Here is a 27,526-nt window from a genome sequence, read left to right as displayed (position 1 = left end):
TTAAAGAAGTTTTATTATTAACGCCAACCTCGGACAATATTAAAAAATACAAACATCTAATGTTACAGACAAACAGGCGTTTCCTATTCTTAGATCTGAAATTCCCTTTTCATAAAAATCCTCATTAGCACAATATTTTATTGAGAAAAAACTTACCAGCTTTTTTATTTAAATAGAATTCACTCCAAAAATGGACTTAGTATGCCATGTCAGATTTCATGTTATTAGTACACTCAAACCACAGCTATGAAAAAAAAGCTAATACTTTTACAGCTATCCATCTGAAAAATGCACATTATGTAGAGATATAAAATTAAACTATCCTTATTTCAAAATATAGTCTGTTAAAAAATCCTACTGTGGTTGACACTTAGCTAGAGATTTATTTATGACCCATTAGTTGATCTTAAAGAATACGTACAAAATTTCCCTCCACAGGTTTGATTAGCAAAGAAAATGTAAATGAAAAGCCTGAAATACCATTGTAGATAAGCCAACACAAATTCTCCTGAGGTAGAGCCACTTGCATAGTGAGTCGTAATGAGGACAAGACATTGAAACAAGTCTGCAGAGACTCTTGATTCTGGAGATTTCTGTCACTGCTGCAAACCATTTGATAAATGCAAACATTCCTCTCTTGCAAAGCATGGAACTAAAACATATAGAAACATATATAAAATGAAAATATATATTTTTAAGTGCATGTACATACCACTTTTTGCATCAGCAAAGTACAGCAGAACAGTGACTATGAAAAGATCAAGAATGCCAGAGAAAAATCAGTGTGACATTGACCTGAGAATTAAAATACAGAGAAAGTGCGAAAGCTTTAAGATTGATTTACCGTTAACGTGGGACAGCTTCCCAGGAGGAGAATGCACCTGGTACACTATGACTGTTGAAAGGATGGTGGGGAGAAAGCGTAAATAAGGCATTAGACTGATGCTCAAATGGTCTGGATTTAATTCTTGCTTTCTCTGTAATTTAAGGCAAGTCTTAATTGTAATTGGCCATTGTAATTTAAGGCAAGTCTTAATTTTTCTGCACTTTACTTCCCCATCTGTATAACAGATATAGTTTTTCCCCCCACATATCCACAACCTTTCACTTCTTTGGATTGAAGATGCATTGTCCCTTCTCTTCTATGTCCATGTAATATCTAACCTAATCTAATCTCAGTTCTGTGTGCAGTATCCACAGAACAGGGGAGGATATAAGCTAAGTGTGACAAGGTCCAGCAGTACTTGTCAATCTCTTAGAAGCCTACTAACATGATAATATCTGAAATTATGTATTTTTTTTGCAATTAGTTCACTGAAACTGCAAGTTTCAAGCCCTGGACTCCATTTCTACAATTCTACTACTGTTACATAAATAAACAAAAGTAAGCCACAGAAACCCCCAGAAAAATTACATAGGAAGCATTTAGGTATAATAATTTGATTTCCAGAAGAGGTGCTAGCATTGCCCTAACAAACTGTAAAGATCATGGTCAAACTTGATTCCGTATCTGAAAATTTAAGGATATGTCAGTGTCTAAAGGCCAAGCTACAAAACAGACATTTTAGCATAGAGTCATGATAACATCTGGCAGTATGATTGATTCAAGCTCTATGTAGAAGGATAGAAAACAGAATAAACTATGTACAGAACTTCAGACTTATTTACAAAGGACTTCGTAAAATGAAAATAAAATGGAATAACACAGCATTTGAACATTTTCTAAGAAGCTCAACTATCTTTAAAAAATATAAACAGAATATCTCTTCATTCATCACATCTGCTTCTCCTAGTTTTTAAGTTAACTTTCTTCCACCTCCCTAAACAGCTATTTACAATCAATCTCTGACTAGAGGAATATGAATTTGGTTAGGTCAGCATACAAGAGATGCCTATGGTTTCCCTCTGTCATTCTAGCTCACAAAGCACCCTACAGTATTTCAGAGCATCCATCATGCACCGAAATAGAGCTCCTTAGCAAAGCACTGCTAAGGATAAAATATTTTTAGTATCTCTCCCAATACCTGCTAAAATACTCTCTTCTATGGATAACAAACAATAAATTGTAAGCTCTTATCTTTATAAACAATTAACACAAAAGGATACTGGCATCCTCTTGAGGTCACTGAGCTCTGCAAGAACTTACAGCAGTTACAAATCTATTTATTCTGTCTCTTTTTTATATTCATATTAAGCAAAAGATCAACTGATAGTAATGCAATGTTGCTTCTTACTATGTCTGGAACTTTTTTACATTTTTGCACATTTATGGTGCAAATTACAGTACAGTGTTTTAACTCTCTTGCACTTAGCCTAATTTTCAGATCACACTCTATAAAAATTTCTACAACTGCAGGGCAGCTATCAACTTTAGCCCGTATGTGGATTCTGACAGTGGTCAATAGTAACTATTTCAGAGGAAAAAATGCTGTAGGCATTTACAGAATAGCCTGTTCGCAGTAAAATGCCTTTTTAACATTAAGTCGCTAATGGTTGGCTTATGCCGCAGAAGTATAAGCATTTATATCCTCCTAAAAATGTGCCATCTCTATTTCAAATCATACTAACTCTAGATGTTCAAATCATCTATGATTGTTAAATCTCAATGTAACCTGTATAGACAAACTATTAAAGATTAGTAAGTATTAATATTTAATTAATATAACAATATGAAGTACATTTGTGAAAGACAAAACAGGCTACTTATTCTGAAAGTGCAAATGTCTTTGACCAAAAGAATTATTTGAACCTACCGTAAGTGCTGCATTTTTATCTCTGAAACCATTTGGGAAAAAGGTGGATTTAAATTGATTCACATCATCTATGATTTCATCGAGGTTTACAGAAATGAACTGCTGAAGATATCTTCCATAGCACTGTAGAAGTGCCAACTTATACTCCTGAAGAAGGAAGAAGATGTTGTTTTTATAGTTTGCATATTACATTTCTATTTCTATAAAATATTTTTATTATGCTTATGTAAAAAGTATCAGTGTGAAAGAGCAGCTGGAAATAAGACACTGAAGTGTCATACAAACATTCAGCAATATAATTTCTAATGCTAACACTCACAACTTTTGAAAGGTTAGACTACTTAAAAGAAGAGCTAGTGATTTGGGAGTTTCTGTTTATTTTGATCATAAATCTGACATATTGGAGAACAATTGTAAAGTACAATCCCAAGTTAATGTAATAAACTCAAAGGGTTCCTGGAATGTCCTGCAGCTTTGGAACAGTAAAACCAAAGACATTACACTTCTGAGAAAAGTAACTGCATAATGCAGAACTTTATAAACTATTACAGATATCACTTCTTCTCTCTCCCTTGTTTCCCTGATGTCAAAACCCTTCTTTTATGCAGAAAGGCAGAACAGTTTAAGGTATCAGAAAATCAAATACTTTAAAACAAGGTGTAATAAAAATGAGCAAAATAAATGACAGCAACTGGAATTTGCAGGTAGCCAAAAAGCCCACATTAATAGGCTGGAAAATGCCACTGGGTCTTTAAGAACTGTTAACAAACAGGATGTTGAGTTTTATGTCTCATCCACAATACAGCCCCCAGCAGCATGTTGGTCCTTCCTGCCATCACACGGAGACTGTGGTTCAGCACTGACTCAGATGTCAAAGCACCGCTTACTGAATCACCTCCACCACTTCCTGCAGCAAAGATTATTTAGAGGTTTCTCTACCAACCTCACTTATGGGAAACTATACTGCAGGATAATTCAAACAGTATGGCTTTATGTAGATATCTTTAAGGTTTTGTTTTCCCTTTCCTCACAGGAAAAGGGGTGTGTAGACTGTACTGCAGTCATCCCCATGCAGCCTCCGAGCACCTTTTCTTTAACTTGTAGCTTACTTTAGCCTTTACTTAAAGTAACTTATTTCCCTCCTATGTATGCTTCACACAATCTACCTTTAAACAGCAAGTTGAAAGCGCCCTGTGAGTACAACGTAAAGCTATGCGTAAGAAAGAAAGATAAAATTTTTTATTGAATTTTGTGAGGGGTTTAGATGGAACTGACTCTGTAAAGGAAACAAGTGAAAACTAAGTTGATTGGGAACTGGCCTGCTGTTTCACACTATGAAAGGGTCACAAGATAAACAGAGGAAAACCTGTTCTGCCTGATGACCACCAGCCTTTTTGGCAACTCTGCATATACTAATTTCTTTTCTAAGTTGTATTAAAGACAAAGTGTAGCATTATTATTAGAATTCAGTGTAATTAATAGCTCAACATTATTAGTATTTTTTATTACCACACACACACATATGCTCACTAAGCAGTCGTGATAAATTCTAGGCAAAAAAAAACAATTAATAGCAACTAATTTCTATTTGTAAAAGTGGTACTTTAATATTTAACCATTGAAAATTCAAAAGTATTTCCTTGCACACACTGTTTTCAGTATAAATTCCAACCATCACAGTGACATTTACCCTGAATTTTTAATCATCTGAAGAGTCTAACACACATGATCCAGATTACTCAAGGGATCCTATCTTCTTTGCTGTCTAAAAGGAGCAGCCAAATACAGAAACCTTTACTTCTCATGGACAGGTACGGGCAGCTGGCCACTTGTATAATCTAATACATAGATTCAGACTGTGATAACTCCAGGATCCTAAATCATGGCTCAGAATCCCATTAAGCTAGTTACTAACATAAAACAAAAAATTGATTCCACGCCCAAAGTTTAAAATATATGTATGAGACAGAGATAACAGGCAGATACAAGTAGAGAGAAAGGAAACAAAATGAGTCAGTGCTGATCAGTATGATGATTAATGAGTTGCTAACTAATTTCCGGATAAATGACATAATGAATTTAGGTGTGCCTTAGATGATAAATAGCAAATTATAATAGATAGGAATCTAATGTGAGAAGACATTAAAAAAGGAATAGCAGGAGGACAAGAACCTAATGACGTAGAGGGGAGTGTAGTGCTAGCCTGCTGACTATCCATATTTATTTTTTTTTCCTACAGACTATGCATCCTTAAGTATTTTCACCTTAAGTAGTATATACCATAATCACCAGCAGTTTTCAAATATAGTCCAGTGGGACCAAAGAAAGGTTGAACAGGCTCTACTCTGCCTATCACAGAACTTGGTGTTACACCACATTCACCTTTTCAGTAATGCATTAAACTCTTGCATCCATTACATGTTTTTGCTCTCTGCATTTTCTCCAGGGAGAAAAAAGAATATGATGAAGACTAAATTTGGAAACTCAAAGAAATGCACTAAAAATGGGAGTTCCATAGTTCCAAAGAGAGTTCATTTCAAAGCTTTACACCAGCCACTAAAACAACTTTTCCTACAATGTAGATAACTTTACTGTAGAGAACCACATTACACCAGAGGATACAAGCTGTAAGTAGAGCTCTTTACTGAGAATTTTAGGTTATTTTTAGCCACTCTAGAGCCATGTCATTAAGCACCTTGAAAATAAGGACCGAATTACTACATTTTAGTTATCCTATGGGAAGACAGTGTAGTGTACAGAGCCAGGAATTCGATACATTTGAAATAACTTCTAAGTGAGTGTGTTGTGAGACCAGCAGTTCCCAAACAATGAAAACTTCATTTAATATAAAAAGACATTTCACATCCAGAAGGTATGAAAACTTGAGGAAAACATGAGCCAGAAGAAAATACGAATGGAATTGCTTAGGCAGTGGAAGGGCTATTAACAAATGCTTTATTCAAGGGCTTCCTTGAGAACTTCTAGGAGGATTCCTAAACTGCTGTACTGTGAGCCCATACCTTCAAGTATAACAGCATCACTGTTACGAGCTCTTCCAAATGCCTTCTGCAACCTACCAGTAATTATCCGAGTCGTGCTAAAGTTCAGTTTCAGCTTGCTGTTTCTTACTCAAAAGGCAGGCCATTTTTGTGAAAGTGTTATGGGCAGATGCAATGAAGAATATGTAAGACTAAGTAACGTCTGAATGATAACCTTTGTCCAGGTCTGCTGAACAGTTCAACTAGTAGCCATGTATATATGACAGAATTACAGAATAGCATTTATCCTTGCTGGATTACACAAGCAAAGAATATAATAGTAAAAGTATTGTTTCACTGGATGTGTTCCTCCAAAAGTATGTATTCCTGAAGCTATTTTGATATACTTCCAGTGTATCAAATTACTTTTCTAGGTAGAAAGGAAGAACCTAATAGTGTCAAATGCTGAGGAGAATGAAAAAAGGTAAAAGTGGATAGGTGCCCTATATCTATCAACAACAAGAGAGTATCACTGCTTTCAAAGCATTTTCATTCGTCGCAAAACACAAAGGCTGTGACTGACAAGAGATATTAAACTGCTTTCCTAATGCACAAGTCAATAGAGTGTTCTTAAAAATTATTTTCAGTTTAAAAAATATACAATGTCAGTTGTCTGTTTTTCTTTATGAGAGGGAAGGGGCAAGAAATATGAAGTTTCTTGAACAGAACACAAATCTAAATATATCTTTCCTAAATATTGTCATAACAACGTTTAGTCTAAAAGAATGTACAGGAATTAAATAGGATTCCACAAAATATATTAATTCAGTTAATGAGGGTAACTTGTAGCAAGACATAATGTCAGATGCTCATGATAAAGAATGAAACACAAAGAATCGAACTAAATCAAGATATTTGTTAATTGAAAGTTTAACACCAAACAGAAAGCAGATGAAATCACACTTGCACTGCCACTAAAGCTTACTACTCCCTTTCTCAATGAAATACAAGCCTGGTTTAACCTTACTTTTTCTTCCCTTTATCTTAAATAATGAAGAGAAAGTTACAGAAACCTTTCCAAAAGCACAGAAGTATTCTACAAATAAATCATGGGCTTCCTCTAACTTTTGTGCTATGAATCTTATCTTCCTATCACAATCACATATTAAGAAAAGTGGTATAAAAACATGTGTCTGAAATGGGCCTGAAAGGTTGAAGAACATAGTTAAGATATATATTTAACTATCCGTTAACACAGAAACACTAAATAGCCAGAGTTATAAGCCAGAAATGCAGTACCGATCAAATAAACATCTTCTAATATGATTCTAGCAAAAAGCATAAAAGCCCACTGAGGTATCATTACAAACACAAGATGTCTCAAACCAGGCACCATCATGCATACGAGCTGTAACTTAATCTAAATTATGCTAATCCTTAACTTTCTTTAACTGTATTATCTCAAGCAATTTTTGAAGTACTGAACCTTTTAATGAATCAATCTATAATTTCTTTAAAACTGCAGCATTTCTGCTCCATGATTATATCACTCAGAACTATAAACTCTTCTTTAATCCTAAAAAAAATGACTTGCACTTAGCTTTCAGCTTTACATCTTTGAGCTGCCTCTTAGTGCTGTTTACTAATTACCTTCAGAAGCCTCACCCTCTATGGCATGATCTTCTAACACATGTATCATTGAGGCAGAGTGACAAGGCTCTAAAGTTTTATTTCTAGCAGGCACAAAGGACAAACATAATATCAAAACAAGACATAAAAACAGCCTTATTGAATCAGATCAGTTGTTACTAGCCCAGCATCCCGTCTCCAACAGTAGCCAGGAACAGATGACTAGGAAAAAACATAAAAACATTAATGATGTAAAACATCCCCCAACTACTCTCAAACTCTCCAACAATCTGCATCTCATGAACTTCTTAAGCCAAGTGTAATTTATGTATTTCATAACCCCCAATGGATTTCCATTCTGTGAACTTGTCAAGTTTCCTCTTGAACTTATATAAGCTTTTAGCATTCACAGCATCCTGTGGCAGGAAACTCCATGGGTCAAGTGCATATTCTGTGAAGAAACAACCTGCTTTTGTTCTGGACTTGCCACCTGCCACCTTCATTTGGTGATCCTAGCTCTTACACTGGAAGAGGAAGTGAACACAATCAATCCTTACCCAGCCCCTCCTTTCACTCATGATTTCATAGACCTGTACTATATTCTGCTCAGGGATCTCTGTTCCCAGATGAATATTTAGCCTACCTTTGTTATTCATGTCAAAGCCATTCCATGCCTTTGATCACCCTTGTTACTCACCACCAGATCTTTTCTAGTTGCAATTTATCTTTTTTGAGGGGTCCAAAAGTGCACACAGAATTCAAGATGCAGGAACACCATTGATCTGTATAGTTGTACAATGACACTCTCTTTTTTGTTCTCTGCTCCCCTCCTGATAATTTCTTATATTCTCTTTTGGCTTACTGAGCACTGAGTCGACATTTCTGTAGAGTAAACTACTGCTGCTCCATCATTACCAGTTTACACTGAAGTAGCACCTACAAGCACAGCCAGATACTGCACTCCACTGTGCTAGAACTTCAAACAAATACCGAAGGAGAGATTTTGGAGTGTTCAACTTCAAAAAGGCAACAGAGAAATACATCATAGTATCAGGGCAATCAGGGTAATAAAAAAGGGACATAAACCACCAGCAATTATTGGGATTATTTTTAAAAGTTTTGCTACTTTCTAAGTAATTTCCTGTAAAATGTAATTAAAAATTAAAGTAGTATAGAAACATAATGAAACAAAGACTGTGATTGAGCCTCATCTGTTTTAACATGACTTACTTTGATCTGAGCAAGGGAATCACCAACTTTCAGAAGTTTTTCATTGTAATACCAGTCTGGCAGTCGAGGCTTATATTTGATCCAAATATTAAACAAAGTGTTTGCTCTAAAAAAAATACAGGAGAAAAAGGTTTCAGATCAAACTGGCAATAGGTCTGCCATAACAAGTAAACAGATCAGAAAAACTTCGAATTGTGAAAACCCTTTCTTCCAAATACATTTGAGCCGCTAAGTATTTCAAAAGAAGAGATCGTTAAGATTGAGTATAACAAGCAGCCAAGGACATTTCTGGGTTTCATTCTGTCATGAGCTGTTTTTATCACACAGATTTAAAATAGAATGAATTGTCTCCTATATAAATATTTATTAAAATGTCTTAGTATTAAATCCTTTGCGTTATTCCAACATGGTTGTAAATGTAGAATTTGTCCCACTTTTCAGCTGGTATATGAGAGGTTCTACCTGAAGAAACAATTTGGTATTAACTCAGTGGATTACAACTCAGAGCAATTATAAGACAGGAAACTACAAATGCAAAGTGCAGGAAAATAAGATCCCAAAATAATAATGTGTGTTAAGTAGCAATAAATTTAGGAACTGGTGGCTATGAAATGAACTATTAGAGCTATATTCTGAATCACAAAAAGAGAAAGTCATTAGAAAGCCTCCAGAATGGACTGCACCTAGCATGAAATGTTTAGGAACATTACAGTAATTTTAAGTCGTAATAGACTCAGCGAGAACAAGCACATAATATATTTGATAAAAAGAAAGGATTTTTAAGGCAACAGCAACAATACTCTGTTGTCTGTGTCTGTTATTTTAGCCATCTTGTCATCGGAGATGACTTTGTGTGACAAACTACTGTTCTCTGGCTGAACCAGTAAGTCTCCCACCAACAGTAACTGGCTCTAAGGAGCTGTTTGCCTGCCTTACACAGGAACTGATTATATCATGCCAGTATTACAGTCCCTGCTGACTACGATCTGACGCATAGCTGCCTTCAAGTGTAAAACTTTTCCCACTTGTTCAAAAAAGCTATATTCAGACCAGAAAACAATAATTGATCAGACAGATGGATAACAAGCACAGAGATTTTTCAGAATGAAATCTCTTACAGAATTGTTAATAGCATTGAAAATGTTCACAGTGGCAGGCATCTCTTGCACTTCTTATCAATTCTACAGAAACCTGAGCAAAGATTTCTTTGTGAAACCATAACAGTAAATTATTCAGACATAGCAATTTGTAAGGAAGGGGAAAAATGGGAAGAGATAAATTAATGTTAAAAAATAACCTAGCTGAATTCTCACATGCAGATCTTGTGCTTACTAGTGTGAGCTAGCTGGAGCTTTTTGGTCTGTTAAGGTAGTGTTAGCAGACTGGAGTGAGAGACACTTTCTTAAATTGTCTTCTGATATTCACAAATTTTGAATTCATTTTTATAGTTTCCCAGGTGTCTCTTCATTTTAACTTAAAGAATGAGTTTCCAGTTAAAAAAAAAATCACAAGAGGAAATACCATTTTTCCAAACAGAAAGCTACAGGCCACCTTTATATTTCAAAGTGAAACACATGGCCATATGAGAAACCTGACAAGTTGATCTTTTCACCAAATAAGCATTATAATATTCATAATCCCTTTTTTCTAAAGTATCATCTGGACACAATTCTCAATTCTTGAAAGTAAGCAGCAAAGTTATAAATGGGATACTCTAGAGGTGTATCCTGAAGGAAGAATGCCAGAACAGCACAAACTAGGCCAAAAGCAACAATCTGAGTAAAATGTTCCAGTGCATTATGGTTTTAAAGGAAGTCACAGCCCAGTCTATGGAAGATGAACTTTTAAATGGGGAATGAGTCTCTCCTGGACCATCTGTGAGCAATTAATAGCCTGGATGACTACTGATTTCTTATACTGACAGAAGGCTAACTTCTGTTAGTAAGGCTAGATCTGTAGAAGCTCTCCAGCAGAGGAATCTCTCAAACATCTGAACTAAGAAGGCAAGAGGCTTAGGAAAAGCTTCCCAATTCCTAGAGGTTTGTTGTGTTGCAGTTATCAGACTGGCTGGTTGTGACTTTGAAGAAGTAACAGTAAGAATAACTGAATAAAGGTCTGGAAGGTGAGACTAATAAACTCTAAGACTGAGCAGCTGGTGAAAGTCATCTTCATGTTTTGTTCTAAATGTTCTATTAAAAATGAGATCTTCAGACAAGGTAATAAACTAGTGAACAAACCTAACTAGACTTTGAACTTCAATGGGGAGCCTAAAGTAAATGTTATCTGCTACAGTGCCATGTCTAACTGCAAGAGACTGTGTAAGACATACATTAAAATGGAGAGTGAGACCCTTCCCAAAGAGTTAACAAGGCTTTTCTTTAAATAGGCTGTAGGACACTAGTATAACAAACTAAGCAAATAAATTCTCAAACAAAACGTGGGACTGATGCAGCTCAAAAGTGAAGCGTCTTCATTTCCAACCACTCTATGAATAAAATTCTTTTCCCGAAAGGCCAATGCATAATATTGCTCACAGGGTAAGATCTGCATGGCTACATTTCCAAAACAGATATAATCTGTGACACAGTTAGTAAAGGATGTTCTAATACTGATCAAAAGATGTTTTATTGAATGAGAGTGGCTAAACCACATGACATAAAATATAATTAATAGTTGAAAGTAATCCTTTAATGGCCCCATTGCCCAGAGGAAATGGGTAAAACAACTTACCATTTAGTAGAGGCAAAAATATTTTGTTTGCTGCTGCTTCTGAAGAAAAGACTCATGAATCCTGTACAAGGCAAGTATTTTTTGTTTCCTACATTAGAAGTCCTGAACTATGGCCTTACTCTTGACCTATCAACCTCAGAGGTTGACAGTATCAGAAAAATAAAGTGACAATTTTAATCTTCTAATCTGAATATACTTTCAATACAGAAGCTAGTTTTCGTTCTCTCTAATAACAAGAACACTTTAATCATCAGTCTATGCCAGAAAAAGTAGCTTGGCAAATAACACAGCAGTAAGTCTTTAGAGCATTTAGGAAAGCATCTGTAATAGCCATTGACTTTAGAAATCCCTCAGGAATAACCAGGCTAAGGCCGGTTCTGTAAGCAACACATGCAAGACAGTTTGAGCGACCAAGCAGCAAGAGGCAACACTGAAATTTTGCAATCACGAGCAAATAGCTGTGACCTTCCTAGCTACTTGAGTATGTGCTGACAATCAGAATTCCACCTTCTATCTCCATGCTGTCCCTCTATAAAGGGAGAATGCTGAAGGTCACAGAGCTGCTGGGAACTTAATACTACCCAATGTTAACAATGCTTTGGAGTTTTGGTATGAATCATTATGATCAGATATTTCAGGCATCAAGACCCATTTCTCATCTTCATGATGAACAGTACATAATTCTATGGACAGGAAGCTGTTCTGATGTGAACTGAGTCTCTGCAGACATGGCCAACATCTACAAAATACAAGTTTCAATAAGCAAGAGACTATTCAAGTTTTCACTCTAAGGATTTCTTCGAAATATTCCAGAGAGGAAAGTAAAGAAAGGCTTGGAGACCTTCTCCACAAAAATGAAGAAAGGCATGACAATTGCAAACAGATCAGGTTCAAAACGCTCAGCTCCTGAACAGAAGATAAAATGAATGTGTTCATTATTGGCAATTTTCTGCTGAACTGGTGATGCCTGAAGCAGTTGTGGCATTCCCTCCTAACTGTTCTAGAGGAGATAACTTTTATAAAAAGAATACAGTCAGCCAAAGCAAAAGAGCAAAAAGCAAACTAAAATCAGCTGATAAAGCGATGCAAAAAAGTCGACATGCCAATTCAAAACACTAGAGGCACAAGCCTGAAGACTGACATCTGGACAATTGATCTAGGCCTTAGAGAGACCTAAGGATGAATTCAACATATAAACAAATTGGAAATCCAGAAGACTTTAGAAAAGGAAAGATTTCCAGTGCAGACAAATGCCAGGCTGCAGAATCTGGGTACGAGCTCAAAATGTATACAGCTTCTTTAGAGAAGGGTCTTGTGTGGACTACATCTCGTAAAGTATCGAGTGAAATACCCTAAGGATGCAAGCTGCACATAAATCTTAAGCCAACTACCCCCTTACCTATACTCACGTGTGCTGTTTTTGAATTAAATACTGATAACTTCAGATTTTTTTATTTTTATGATAAAGATCTGCAAATTTAGAGTAGAATAGTGCTTAGATAACACTAGCAAATCAGTCTCCTATCTTAAAAGAAGCAGTTGAACTTCTAATAGTGTGCCTAAATATAGTAGGAAGAACTACATAAGAAATGCAATCTGCAAAAGACAAGTGCATGCACTGTGAATCATACACTGATTTCTAGTTGCTGCATTAAAAAAAAGATTGTTAATGCATACTCATAGATGTACATATATGTGAGCAAACAAATATCCAAAATTACATTTGCCATCTGCTCTGCCTGCATCTATGTATATAAAAATAAGTCTGCGTAGACACAGACATATGCACAGAAAAAGCTGTGTGCATTTATCCTCACTTAGCACTACTATGAGCGCAATATATTTTAAAGCCACATAGATGCCAACACATACTCATCCTTACACGCAGCAGCACACACTGGTGGGCTGCCAGTTGCTCCAGGAGTGTGAGGGGATTTTCCTACTGCAAAGCTCAGGCAGCTCTGATACAGCTACAGCCAAGGGTGGCATTGCCAACTTCCACATACCTACTTTTTTTTTTTTTTTTTTTTCCTAAAGCATTAACTTTTAGAAAATACAGAAAACGAGGTGCTCAGGTTTGGGGATTTTTTTTTTTTTTTTTAATTAAAAAATGCCGATTGACAGCAATTTGGCACACTGCTGGCCCACCTTTGGAAGAGTCTCCTGGCTAATTCCCAGCCCGGGGCTCCCTGTGCAGGGGCTCCCCGGCCGGCGGGATGTGGCGTGCGGGAGGGAGATGGGAGAGAAGCGAGGAGGAGGAGGAGGAGGAGGGAGCCACGGCAGTGCCCGGAGAGGGCGCCTAGAGGAAGGGGCTGGCGGAAGGAAGCAAAGACGGGGCAGCGGGGTGGGGGAAGCGGGGGGATTTGGGGCAGAGGCGAGCGGGAGCGGCAGGGAGCCCCCCTGGGCGGTTCGCGGGGGCGGTGGGCGGGGGGGGGGCGCAGCCCCTACCCGCGGCGGTGCAGGTCATGCTCCCGCGGCTCGGCCTTCCCCGCGCCTCTGAGCCGCCGCAGGAAGCCCAGGACGTCCCGCAGCTCGCCCTCGAAGGTGTCTATCACCGGGTTGCCCGGCGCCACGGCCCCGAAGAAAGTGGCCGGCGGGGGACGCGGCACGGGGCCGCTGCTCCGCGGCCCCGCTCCCGCCGCCTCCGCCATGCTGCCGCGGCGGGCGCGCAGCGGCGTCGCCTAGCAACGGCCGCCGGGCAACGGCCGCCGGGCAACTGCCGCCGGGCAACGGCCGCGGCGGTGGCCTGCTGCGGCGAGTGGGCGCCGAGGGCGGCGGCGGCGGCAGCCGGGCGGGGGCTGTGGCGCTGCCCGCTCCTCTCCCGGCTGACACCCCCGCGCTTTGGAAGGGCCGCGGGCTGCAGCTGCAGCTGCAGGGGGGAAAGGTGAAATCTGCCTTCAGGAAAGCCGGTTGTTTCCCTCAGCCCCGGGGAGTGTGTTTATTAGCATGAGATGGCTGTTTTACACAATCAATTTTTTTTTCTTTTTTCTTTTTTTAAGAAGTAACTGGAGGAAGCTTCAGCAATGTCAAAAGGTATCTTGTGGGACATGTTTGAATGATGTTTTTCTTCGGATGTTGCTCTGAACTTACAGTATCACTTAGCAGGCCTACAGTGTCTCCCTACTAACTCTCTGTGGAGTTAACATCTGTCTATAAAAAGATGGTGGCAACCTGAGAAACAAGAGCATATCGATCAACATGATAGGAAGCAGCCATAGCAACCTATGTGTTCTGAAGTTCTTCATAGGCATTATGGCAAAGGGATTTTGGTGGGATTTGAAGGAAACCAGTTAAATTGCCATGTGCATAGTCATGAGTGCAAGGGACTGCCTAATTTAAAACATGAAAGGGAAGGCTTAGCAATGTTATGAGCGAGCAATGAACCCTGGCGGCCAGGACCAGTTGAAGGCAGGAGGCAGTTCATTGAAATCAAATGAGAAAGGATCAACAGGGAAGTGTAAAGCAAAGAAGTACCTGAAAAGTGTATCCAAGTAATTTATGATTGATAGTAAATAAACTATAACTTGAACCACTGCAGAGATGCAGCATCAGCATGTTGAATGGTAAGCACAAGAGAATATTTCATTTGTGAGACCAGAAAATGATATTGGAATGATCCAGATGCTATGGGGAATAGGAAAAAATTTTAAGGGGCTTTATGGCTAATATATACTCATTTTATATTGATTCCTGCTGGGAGTAGTGTGAATCCATTGTCCAATAGCCAATTGTCCAATACCCAGTATGGGTAAGAGTTACCAGGAATCATTAAAGGCTGTTCATATAAGTGGAGTAAGCAAAGACAATGGCCATGTATGTAGGTGGAAACAAATGGCTAGGTGAAACTGGGAGAGGGTTCCTCACATTTCTGTGAGGGAAGTAGACAACCAAGCCTTTCAAGGTAAAGATATCACACAAAGCTGGTGATTTAGGAATCACTGGGTACCGAGACAAATTTTACAAGATAACTGCAATGTAAGAACCTGGTCTGGAGAGCAGTTACTGCTCCATTTAAACATTCTGTCTGTGCTTTGCCACACTAACTAAAGAACCTCCTGTGATGGATTCCAGATGAGTAATAAACTCTGGTTTCTTGAGCCACTGTAAGAACTTCTGATTACATCCTTTTCAAATTCCTAAGAGGAGCTGACTGTTTTGCTTCACTAGATGGTGCTATATCCCAAAGGGCTGATTTCCAAATTCACGGGGCCATAAGACCCGCCCTTATAAAGCAGCAGGGCCTAAAAGTTTCATGGGATGCTTGAGAGACTGTAAAGGAGACTCTTGAGCAAAACTTTGCATATCTCTAACATTTGGCCAGCAGATGGTGGACTGAATGTAACATTAGCACTTTGAATTAGTGTTTGCAGCCACAGAAACAATTTGAGTCAAAAAAAAAACAAGTAAGAGAAATAGAATATAGTCATTTCCCAAAGGGAAATATTACAAAATTATGAAAAGATAAAGGCTTAACCAATACATAGTTTACCACAGCTGATCAGTCAGCTTAAAAAGAATGTTCAGACTAAAATTCCTGGGTCAGGGCTCAATAGGGTCCAAGTAAACCTCCATTTAGCAGGGAGAACGTAGTGTAAGAACAATTTGGACACACTCAGCAACCCAGGCAACAAGCCAAGTAGAACCATAGCAAGGAACCACATTGCAGAAAGCATGATGTCATGTCTATTATTTCAGTTGTGGATGCTTAGGATGTTGATTTATCTTTTACTGTCCTTGAGAAGACTCAGATTTACACCTCAGTCTCTAGCCTGTTGAACAATTAGTGAGCCCAAAAGTTAAAAAAGCTTATAGTTACAGAGATAGAACTTTTAACTCTGTAAAGATTATGTATTCTTCAGAAGGGCCTTCAGCATATGTAATGTGATGTTTACAGAGAAAAACTTACAGTGAAAAGAATAAGATTGGTATCTATTGAAGTTGAAATCCTGATAGAATTTCCTCAAACTCCTCAAAAAATGGAGTGTATATATCAGTACCTCATTACCTGTATGATCTGGAGAATTCATAGCAGTTCTCTGAATTATGTATGTCCCTATACCTTAAAAAAAAAGTTATTTATTGATTGGAAGACCAATGATTTATTCATCACTGTTAGGTGAACTTTTAGCTACTAAGTCTGAATTAAGGTAAAATTAAAGAGGAACCAGACAAGATGATAGTCTCATAGGAGAGCTGGCATAGAGTTGGTATTTAGGTAAATCCACTGACCTAAGCAGAGAGGCCATTGTAACCTCTGATTATCATCTTTAGGCCAGATATGAGTAAAGCTGTCTCAGAAATTAGGCCCAGAAGGACACACAAAGAGTTAACTGCGTAAAAACCCTTAGAAAAAATGTTCCCATGGCTGTAGGGCCAAGAGTTTGTTTGAGGCTGAAAAAGGAAAAACTTTGCTGCTAACTCATCAAGCTGCTTGCTAACTTCTCTTGTGTCAGTTCCACTTGTGTGAAATGCAGTGAAGTTACAAAGAGCAAACAAAGGGGGGAAAACACAGTATGATCACAATGCAGTTAGACAGGAAGAGTGTCCAGTAGTATCAGGGTACAGCGGCTGAGGTAATGTCTGCCAAGCCCTATTTATTACATTGAAAGAAGTTTATTCTCTATGAGTAACTCTTGAGATGCATATTTAAATCCTTTCCTAGGATGCTTGTAACAAATGTACACTTGAATTATGTGCTTGTAGATTTGGCTGATATTCAGAGACAAAGGCAATTGTGGACAAGTCTCCAGAGATGAAAGCTCTAATTTTATGTAATCTCTTTGATACTTTTAGAGAAAAAAAGTCTCAGAGGAGATGATCCTGGTCATTTCTTATCATCTTCTTTATAACCTTTAAAAGCTAATAGGACTTTTAAAACAGTGCTGAACATGTTTATGGGCTAGTATATTCAGAGCTATGGTCGGCTGTTTATTGTATTTGCTGTATGCTTAGCAGGAAGTCCCAGTAGGAATTCAGAGTACTTCCCCTTTGAGTAGCATTGCATTGTTCAATTTAAAAAACAGAAGTTATTCACTCCAGAGAAAGAAGCAACAACAGGTATGTGCTGATTTTTACAGCGAAATTCACAGTTTGTGGGTTTGCTCAGGAAAACTTGGTCAAGGACAAATAGAAATAAAATGTCTAATATGACAGTACAGCATTTGCTATTCACATGATGAATCAGTATGATGCAGAAGAACAGCTCTGATAAGGGTCTTTAAAATGCCCTCAGATAGCTGAAAGAGGTGAACTAAGTTGCTGAATGGTAGGGGTATACTTTAAAAATATGGTTAAGGTCATCCATAGGAGTAGAAAGAAGATGAACTTGGCTAAGTGCGAAAAGGGTAGCCTGTCTGCTGAAATCAATGTACTTTTCAAATAACTAACTGTACAGTAAGCAGAGAGATGCATCAGACCTACAAATTTATTGCTATCACAATGTGTGGCACTTGTCTGTAATTAAAACTGATGAGACAGATTTGGAAGTGCAGGGCATTTATGGACAGCTATGGGGGATTACACTGTCATCAATTCCTTTCAGTCCTTCTGCCCTTCTTGTTTTAGAGCTGTTCAGCACAGCTGTAGCAAGTGTCCTTAGACTCTTATGCCTTACTTAAATCTGCCTTTACAGTTCAAATAGAATTTGTGGATATCTTGCCGTAACTTTAAGCTTGAAAGGGACACTTACTATCTTTCAATGGAAAATTAGTAAGGGGATGACAGAGATGAACTGTCATGTTTTATTAACATCTGTATTTTTTCCTGCAGTGTTAGAAAACATGTTCTGAGTTAGGAAGGCACACAACTGACTGCAAAGATAGGGAAATGTGCAAAGGGCTGGTAGAAGTGGTTTATTTAGGACACAGTCCAGATAGCAGTATTATAAAAACCCCAGCAACTACAGAGTTGGAGGCTAAAAAGAATCGCATTGCTTTTCAAGTAAAGGAACAGATCCTGTCCTTTACTGATACAGTGATATAGTGGTATACTATTCCAGTTCACAGGCTGTTCCTGTCACCCAGTAGAATAAAAAGTTTGTCAGACAAGGGAATGTTCTCTCTACTTGAAACTTTACATTAACAAATCAGCTGAAGTTTATGAGTCTTTTGACAAACAATTGATGGTCTTTTCAAATACACTGAAAGCAGATCTGGAACAGTTTTAATGCAAATGAATACTCAGAGAGGGAAAACTCCCAGTTTTTACTTGAAAAGGTCCCTGGCTTCCTTTCTGATCTAGTGGGTTAGCATATATGAGGGAGAGGCTCAACATGAGAATAAACAGTGCAACTTCAAGTTCTTACAAAGCTGCATTCAAGTTTGGGGTGGCAGTTTATATAGTGAGTAGTGTAGCTACTTACTACATTTTGGTTGTATCATATGAAAGGTTTTTGTATCGTATGAAAGGTTTCAATACTGAAATCTAAAGACAAAATGTAAACTTTGATGGTTTTAATGTGGAACTAATTCTTTTTAAGGTGAGAGTGAATATTCACTGAATCCCCCAAAAGATTTTCTCAGTTTCTGTGTATTGTTAGGGAAACATGCTTAGGCACGGGAGGTGTTTCAGTTGGTATCTAGAAAGGGTGTTATAGGGATGAAGTCATCTTGCTCAGTCAAATTTTCAAAGAAAATGGAGGCATCCAAAATATTGGTGTGAACAGTCCATGGGATTTGTCTCACCTACTCAGGCTCTACTGTTAAACATTGAATGGATTAACCTGTCTTTCAGGAGGGAGATGCAATAGGGTTGTTATGTAGCTGTCTGAGTTGGTAAAAGGTTTAAATTGAAACAGAACAGATTCTGAGACCTGCTTCATATACGTAAGTACCTAAGCTAGTAGTTGGACACCTAAAAGTCCCTTAGTGACTTTCCAAAAGATACAAGTATTGCTGCAATGAGATAGTTAGCCTACAATTTCTGATATTTTCATTATTTGATTAAGATATGCTCTACTGCAGTTTACTAGTGCATTCTACTCAAGTAGATATCAAATGATAATAGTTTATTTTTGAAAGCTTTCCAAGGCTCTGCAAATATTTCTTTGGGGATGTGCTAATTTTGGCTCACTGGACAGACCATATAGGTAAACTTCTGCCACTCAAAGATCCTGCGTCAAAGCTCAGGAAGCTGGAGGGGTTCTTCTAATAAAGAAGCTGTACCTAAGGCTTAAGTTTAGAGTGAGAGTAAAGAAGTCTTAAGCAGAAGCCCTGTAAATCTCTGATAAGCATGAAAAGGGAAAGGTCTGGGCAAGATTTTTAGTGATGTGGATGAAAGCTAAATCTTAGCAACATATGAAGAAATGTGAAACACTTAGCCATAAGTCTAAAAACCCAGAGAGAGGCCTGAGCTAAGGACAACATCCAGTTTACTGAGCAGAGAGACAGGCAAGATGGTTATATTTTCTGTGGCATGCAAGAACATAAGTAGCAGAGATGGAGGAGAAAAATGAATTCTGTTTTATCTGCATTAAACTTAAGCTGATCGGTAGGCATCTAATAGTTAAGATTTGAGTTTGGAAAGAAGCAGTGACATGTTTTGCTTAATATCATCATGCATTTTCATTTAATGAAGATCCTCAAAACAAACTTCAAAGTCAAGGAAATATGGGCTAACCCAAGAAATAAATTAGTTCTAAGGCCTTTCCCAAATCTCTCTTGAAGCCAAACATGACAATGCATTTTTGTTCACATTCTCCTGATGTACATTTGTTGTTATAATTCTGAGCTGCCACAAATACTGTAGATTGAAATCATCTCAGGGAAATAACACTACTGTTTGTATATATAACTCTTGAATAGCCAAATGCATTCTTATCATAACACTTTCTCTGTTATGCATTTGGTCAGGGAGTATTCAAAGGATCAAAATAGACTCTTCTAGGAATTAAGCATTGGCAACAAACAAAGGGAGAGTTAAAATAACCTGCTGATGACCTCCAATATTTTTAGATCTATGCATCTCATTTCACGCCATTTCTTATTCCATTAAGTGGGTATTCTGATACTTACTGGAATCATTGCTTCTGTTTTTCATTCGTAATAGATTCTCATCCACTTGCTAGAATATTTCACTCCAAGGTCAGAGTATCTGCTGATTGAGTTTTGTTGAAGCAGCTGACAGAAATTGTTTTGGGCAACAGCCTGACCTTGGACTAGGAAACTTAGCAGCTTGGAAGTCAGCAGCAAAAAATTACGTAATGTGGAAGAGCCGTTATTTGACTGTTAATAAGCCTTTCTTATGCAAGGAAGTAGAAATATTTTTTTCTTCAAATACTTAATTGCTGATTTCATACTTCTCAACAATAGTTTTTTATTGGTATGTGTAATCATATTTTCTGTGTCACTTTTTAATAATATATACTACAATCATTGTAAACTTTGACTACTTTTGACTTTAGGAAATCACTGTTTAAATACAAATTATTATTTTGTGTTCTACATACATGTGGAAGAGATATTTGTCTAGTTTCAAAAGTTGGCTCTATTTCAGTTTAAATAAAAATTAAAATATTCTCTCTTCCAAGCAATTGGTGCTGTTGCTGGATTATATCTGATGAAGCGAAAACTGTGCAGAAACAGAATTATATATTTACAAATATATCTATATAGAAATGAACATAATGGATTGTTAAATGCTTAGTAGGACTGCAAGAAAAGCTGCAATTTGCAAAAGTGTTATGGCACTAAAGAAGAATAAATAGTTGCTAGAAGGAAGATAAAAAACGTAGACGAAAAACTAGCTGCTAACAAGGATGGTAGAAGTGCAGTTGTTTGCCACAGGAATGCTGACTTCTTTTGGTAGTAAACCACTGATTGCTACTGATAGAGAAGCTTGCATAAACTGAGCTGGAGAGCACAACTAAGACCTGTTACAGCTAATATGATTGGAAAAGCCTTCCGTTAGTCTTTTTTCTTAATGCTTTAAAGGGCAAAACATTAATTTCGAAAAGGAGAGTGGTATGCAAATACTTAAGTGAAGCATCTTTGTTAAAAAAATAAAATTCTTGGTGTTTGGTCCTGCACCTCATAATTAGTGTAGCAAATGATTTCTATTTTGATTGCAATATATTTTAAATATCTGATACTTCTATATCTCTCTTCTTTTTCGAGGGCAGCTTTGTTTGCTACGCATTTTTATTTTATTTTCTATTTAGTGCCTAGGATTTTTTCTGTGTTTTGATTTTATTCATGTTGTTCTTTAATTGTTTTGGGTGGGGCATACATGTAACCACATTTAGTCTACTTTAAAAATAATTCATGTATACAATTTAATAATACCTTACTAAAATGATATAAAACTCACTGATGCAAAGAGAACAATGACAGAGTAGCACTCCAGAAGTGAGCTGGACTCATCTGAAACTTCAGGCTGGTAACTCTCTCTTGTGAGATGAACCAAAAAGCTTAAAAGCATACAGAAATAGAGAAGCAGTAAAGGATACATACTTCTATAAAATACTGAAAATCATAAAGGAACAAAAGTCTTGCTCATCTGTAATTGAATAAAGTTTAGCTTGTGTGCACTGACACACATTCATTTGCCATTAAAGTGTAACAAATTAAAAATGAATAAAACAGTATGGGCAAATAATCCATAATATACATAGTCTGTTGGGAATCACTATTTAAGAAAGAGTGACATGATTTGAGAAAGTTACATGATTTAGCTATGAGTGAAGATTCCTTCAATTATCGTATTAATTTGAGGTCTTATTCAGCACATGTTGGGAGGTTGTTTTCAATATCCCTGTCAAAGGTTTTTAGATCTAGTTGAGCTTTAGTTGTCTGCCAAGCAGACAACTCTTTTTGTAATATTCATTTTCTAATGGATAAGAAACCTTTACTCTCCCTTCCTTTTATAGACCAGAGACAATTATATACATTAAAAATACAGCTGCATACATTTCTGCTCAGCATAGTATCTGTCTGTTCTTTACAATTATTTTCTATCCAAGAGATGCTCTAAATAAAATTGTAATCTTTTACCCTTTTTTCCCTCAGAATTTCTAATTAGAGAAATCAAACTATTGTCATTCCTCAACCTCATGGAACTTCAGTGGGAAAAAAGATTCCTACCAGCACTTTAAGATGTTTAATTGATAGAATAATTAAAATCTCATAGACCTGGGCCACACAAATGTAGATGAAATTTTGGTAGTAGATTTTGAAAATTTTGCTAACATGCTTTAAAGTGGACATATGGCTTCTCACCCACTTGCATAAATACATTAAAGAGGCCATTTCTTACTCAGTAGATCTACTCTGTGTACTCAGGCATATCTATTAAATTTAGAGAGAAAAGCATAGTATTCATTCTAGCAGAGCCAATATAAGTGAGATAGATAGATTTTATAATTTTTTCCTGTATCATCAGCAGTTGAGTTGCTTAAGAAATTATGCTTACAGGAGCAACTATTATGTTGTACCTGTGTAATCTCATTAGGAAAGACTGACTGAATGATTCCTTAGAGGAAAAAGACGCAACTTCACTGAAATCAAGCAACATACAGCAGTCTGAGTTAGCACAAATATAACTTGTATATAATTTAGTCATCAAAAACGTAATCACTAGGTATTATACAAGAATTAGAAGGAAAAAAAAGCTAACTTGCAGATCTGAGACCTTGGGTGCATCTACATTAGCATTTTGGTTCGGATCAAGAGTGCACTTTCAAAACAAATCTGATTATCTCCACTTACTGCACTTGTTTCCTGTTATGGAGTGGTCTTGAACACACACACTGAATTCCTTTTTAATGAAAATAAACTGAAATGTGCATTCCAAGAGCGCACATTCCCCAACTGGTATTAGGAAATTTAGTCTGTAGCAACAGACTAGAACTAGTAACCCCCTGAAATTTGTACTGCATAAACAGTGGGCATTAGTTGTTTCACTGTACAGATCTGCTCCTATTGCACTGCTTTGCTTGTGAATATAGATGTAGCCTACTTTGCTAGTTAGTAAACAAAAAAAATTAAGTAATTTGAAAAACAATCAATATGAAAAGCAATTAAGCCCTTTCTGGGGAGTTGCTTTTTAAAAATATCTGCACTTGAAGAAAAAGACACCAGTGCTACCTGCACTCTTTTCTTTTCCTTTTTTTCCCCCCAGAAAAGGGAGAGAGAAATTGCTTACAAACTTCATGCAACAAATTAAACATGATTTCTTACTTGTCACAGGAAAAGACCTATCCATTTCAAGGAGCTAAAGAGAGGGATTTTGAGTGTCTTCTGAGTGTCAATAACATAGATGATAAAGCTGCAGAGCTTATAAATACCTAAGAAACCTTTTTATAAGAAATCTTATAAATGCCAAGAAACCTGCTAGCTCATTGCATGTGGTATTGTATCTTTTTCAAAGTTAAAGGTTTTACACCTAGCTTAAGCACCTCATTTGTAGTTTGTCTCATGAATTAGTTAAGAAAGTAAGACCTCATCATCAAGCTCTACTACCAAAAAGTTTTCTACAGCCCCAGAATCCCAATATACTTTTATTCAGATCTTTAGTTTATTTCCTTAAAATAACAAACTCAGTACTTCATGTACTTTCCTACGAGCCTCTGTTTTTTCAGGCTACTCTCTATAGGTCATCTACATGTAAATACCTAATCTAGAGACTTCTTGTCTATTCTGCTCAATTAGTAGGCAGCAGATCAGTCATAGATTGGAGTAAGGTTGAATCCCCTTCAAAAGATCCATCATACTGTTCTGTTTACACTGCTTTACTACAATCTTTTTCAAGGATTGAGAGAATAGAGAACATGCCCCTATCCATTCTGCAGATGTGTACAATTCTTCCAGAGAACTGTTAATAATTTCCTTAAAACACACATTAACAAACATGTCCAAGCATAATACCTATCCTACTATAATAGCTCTCCTGCTGTCCTTTCAGATATCCCAGCAATGCCTACATAGCCCTCATTCAGCCATGCGCACTCTACCACAAGTGCTTCTCCTGTGACTGTCAGCACCCATATGATTTATGGCGTGCTACACTCTGACTGATAAGGGATAGTGAATATCAGAGTATTTTCACGGAAGCCTAAGAAGAAAAAAAGATGAATTGACTAGTGCCATAATACTAAATCCTGATTTCCATAAAGAGTCACATGATTCTGGTGCCAGTCCTGGTCTGATGGCAGATGCAGCATCTAAGCGAGCTCTAAACAAACGTAACTCACTTGACATAATGCAGAGCTGTGTGGAAATACTAGAACAATGTTGCTATAGTGCAAGGATGTATATCAGAGCAGTCTGTCTCTGAAGTTAATATCTGGGGTCATCTTGTGTATTTTGGCTCGGTGCTACTTTGTATAATATGGCCACATCTTTAATGGCCAGTGTTTATAGTATCACAGGTGCACACAGCGAAGGAACTGGGGGCATAAAAATAAGAAGATAATAGACAGGAGAGATTGTTGCTGCTGGTATTAGTGAGAGATTGGAATTTGCCTTTGAAAGTTCAAGGGCTGTAAGCTATGGCATCTGGCATAAAGCGAGAAGGAACAGTAGTAGCTTCTGTGGTAGTTAGACAGGAAGGAAAAGAGCATGTGAGTGATAGTCTCTTGAGAAGAGAAGGGAGCACAGAGGCAAAGATGGTATACAGGTATCCACAGAAACCACCAGGGGAGAAGATAAAAGTAGGACAAAGGGATAAAGTGGAGAGGTCAGAAGGAATAGCAAAGGGCAAGAAAGGAAAATGGATGCAGCATCTGAAGACCCTATTATGTTAAAGTGTAGAGCCTTAAGAGAAGAAAATCTTCTCTTAAAAAAGAGAAAAATATTCATGCTTTGGACACTGACAGAAGTAGGTTTCCCTAGTACAGCCCCAGGGGCTGCCCAGGAGAGTAGAGAGGGACAGACTGGAAAGAAGAGGGAAAGAAATTAGAAAGAAAAAAAATATATATATCCTCTTCAGAATTCTGCCTAAAAGAGACACTTGCACCTTCTTAAAAGTGCGTGCTTGCTATGATTTGGGCAATGGGGTATGACAAACTTAGCTGTGGCAGATGCTAGACCTTACTGTCTCACATCTAAAATTGGGCATACTTCCCAGTAATAACAGCAACTCTGACTAGTATCTAGCTCCAGTTCCCTATATACTATTGATGCTGGCTGCCTTCACACATTAAAGGGGGAATTCCAGACCAGTTTACTAGCGAAAAGGTCTTTAGATTATTATTGCAAAGTATCAGGCACTGAAGCATCCTGAAACGTTCCTTTTTGTGTTTTTCAAAAAGCTTTCGCAGTGTTTGGAAGTAAAATTGAAGACCTGTCAGCAGAGGCAAGGGGGTTGTTGTTATTCCTCCTATAATTTCCATTATCTACAGTGATTTTAGGAAAAGCAGTTGGAGTAGAAGGCAGAGTGGGAATGTTGAATTGGAGGGTGAAGAGTTGGACATGTTCTCCACAGAAAGGGGGAGCTCCATGAAGCCTCTGATTTATGTTTTCTGAGTCAGGGAATCTAGGGTTGATGGCATATATCCTGGGTACAGCAGAGATCTCGGATAACGGCATAATGGCCTTCCTTAATAGAAGAGAAAGGCAGTAGCTGGAAGCAGGAGAAGAAAGTAAGAAGAAAGGGAAAACATGAAGTGGGAGTAGGTCAAGGCATATGTTTTAGCAATAGTGCTGGAATTTCAGGTGTCCAAACCTCTTCAACAGGTGGTACTTCCTCTCTGGGGCTCTGCAGCTATTAATACGGAAGAGAGTCATTAAAATACAGAGATATATAGAGAGACAGTCTGGCACTTAAGCCCTGTGAAGTTTGCAGTCAAGCATGTGTGGGAAACTTCCTCAAGGAAAGTGTTTTACCCTGAGGGTATGAATGCAAGAGCATTACTTTAGGGTTGTTTCTAAGCTAAGCGAGCTAGGGAGGATCAGGCCAAGATGATGATTTCTTCATTAGTGAGCCATAAGAGGTTCCAGTGACTTTTGAAAGGCTTGAAGAGATATGTTTTTAAGTGGGATGAGATGACTTTTCAGAGAGATGCCCTGTTGTAGCCTGAATGACTTCTGTAATATCTTGTCTACCCTACACTTCCCCTGCAGGCTAGAGATGTCTCTGTATTTTATTATTGTAGTTTTCTTAGAATAAGTTTGTTATCCAACTTTGGTCTGGTGATTTAATTTTGTGTCATTTTATTTTATTAGTTTTGTCGTTTAGTGTAAGATGGTTCCAGCATTTTAGTAACTGAAATGACTACATCTTTTCAGAAGTAATCAATTTATTTCTAGTTGGGCTTAATCTAATTCCCTTTAGACACGGAGAAGACAGGTCACATGCTAGGTTAAAGAATATCAACAGTAGCCTGAAACTCTTCTACACTGAACTTTTCAGTCAGTATGTAAGTTTGTTAGATTTGAAGACTAATGGTATCGTTGGCATCACTAATTATATATGAATTTACTAACATTTACTTTTTGTTCTATGTGTTCTTATCAATTTTGTATATCTCTATCATTCCTTTGTTATTTTTTAACATAGAATACCTGAAAAGTAGAAAAAGATAGATTACTGAATAATGCTAATCACAAAATACATTTACAGATAGGAAGAAGAAAATGCAAGGTAATGGCTAGTCCAGCTACTATTAAATATGAAATTTAATATTTATGATAAGGTTTCCATACTCCCTGAGTGACACAGTCCTGTATAGTATATGGAGTTTGCTTTAGATATACAGCTGTATAGCCCCTGCATTTAGAGTTTACAATAACTGCTAAGAGAAGAGAGATTTTTGCATTTGCAGATACATGTGTATTCAAAAAACAGAACTTCCAGAAATTGCTCTGAAAAACTCCAATTCTGCAGATCACTTATAACTCAGTGGGCCTTTGGAGTTCAGGAATACACTCAATTTCTCAATCCCCTTCTTAAAACTCATTCTGATGTAGGAGACATTTCTTTATTTCAACCTCTATTTAGCCTGGCCAGTGGCTCAGACATCTTCTCATTACTGAATATCTGACATTTGTCATTATTGTTCACTAGCAGGATGTTATAGTTCTTATTAGTGCAAAACTCTAAAAATCATTGTGGTGAATGCTTCTGTCACCACAAGACTTTATGATTTTAAAGACTGGACCTATTACAAAATAAGAATGCTGCTTCACTGCATGCAGCAAGTGAATAACATTGGTATGTGCAGTATCAAGCTGTGCAATCAAGCTATCTCCTGAGGTGCATTCTTTATAGCGC

The 27,526-nt window shown here is 37.5% G+C and overlaps 1 protein-coding gene across 1 annotated transcript in view; it reads right to left on the bottom strand.

The window, feature by feature from the left end:
- Nucleotides 1-27,526, bottom strand: part of CFAP54 (cilia and flagella associated protein 54) — a 146,289-nt gene that overhangs the window by 106,808 nt on the left and 11,955 nt on the right. The window contains 4 exon segments of the mRNA XM_062573225.1: nt 481-652; nt 2,754-2,900; nt 8,591-8,696; nt 13,769-13,936. Of these exon segments, the coding sequence (XP_062429209.1) occupies nt 481-652; nt 2,754-2,900; nt 8,591-8,696; nt 13,769-13,936 (593 nt within the window).

This window comes from Rhea pennata, chromosome 1, assembly GCF_028389875.1.
Source record: "Rhea pennata isolate bPtePen1 chromosome 1, bPtePen1.pri, whole genome shotgun sequence".
NCBI classification, from domain to species: domain Eukaryota; kingdom Metazoa; phylum Chordata; class Aves; order Rheiformes; family Rheidae; genus Rhea; species Rhea pennata.
Note: the sequence above shows the minus strand (reverse complement) of the source record. Positions and strands in the feature narration are given on the sequence as shown.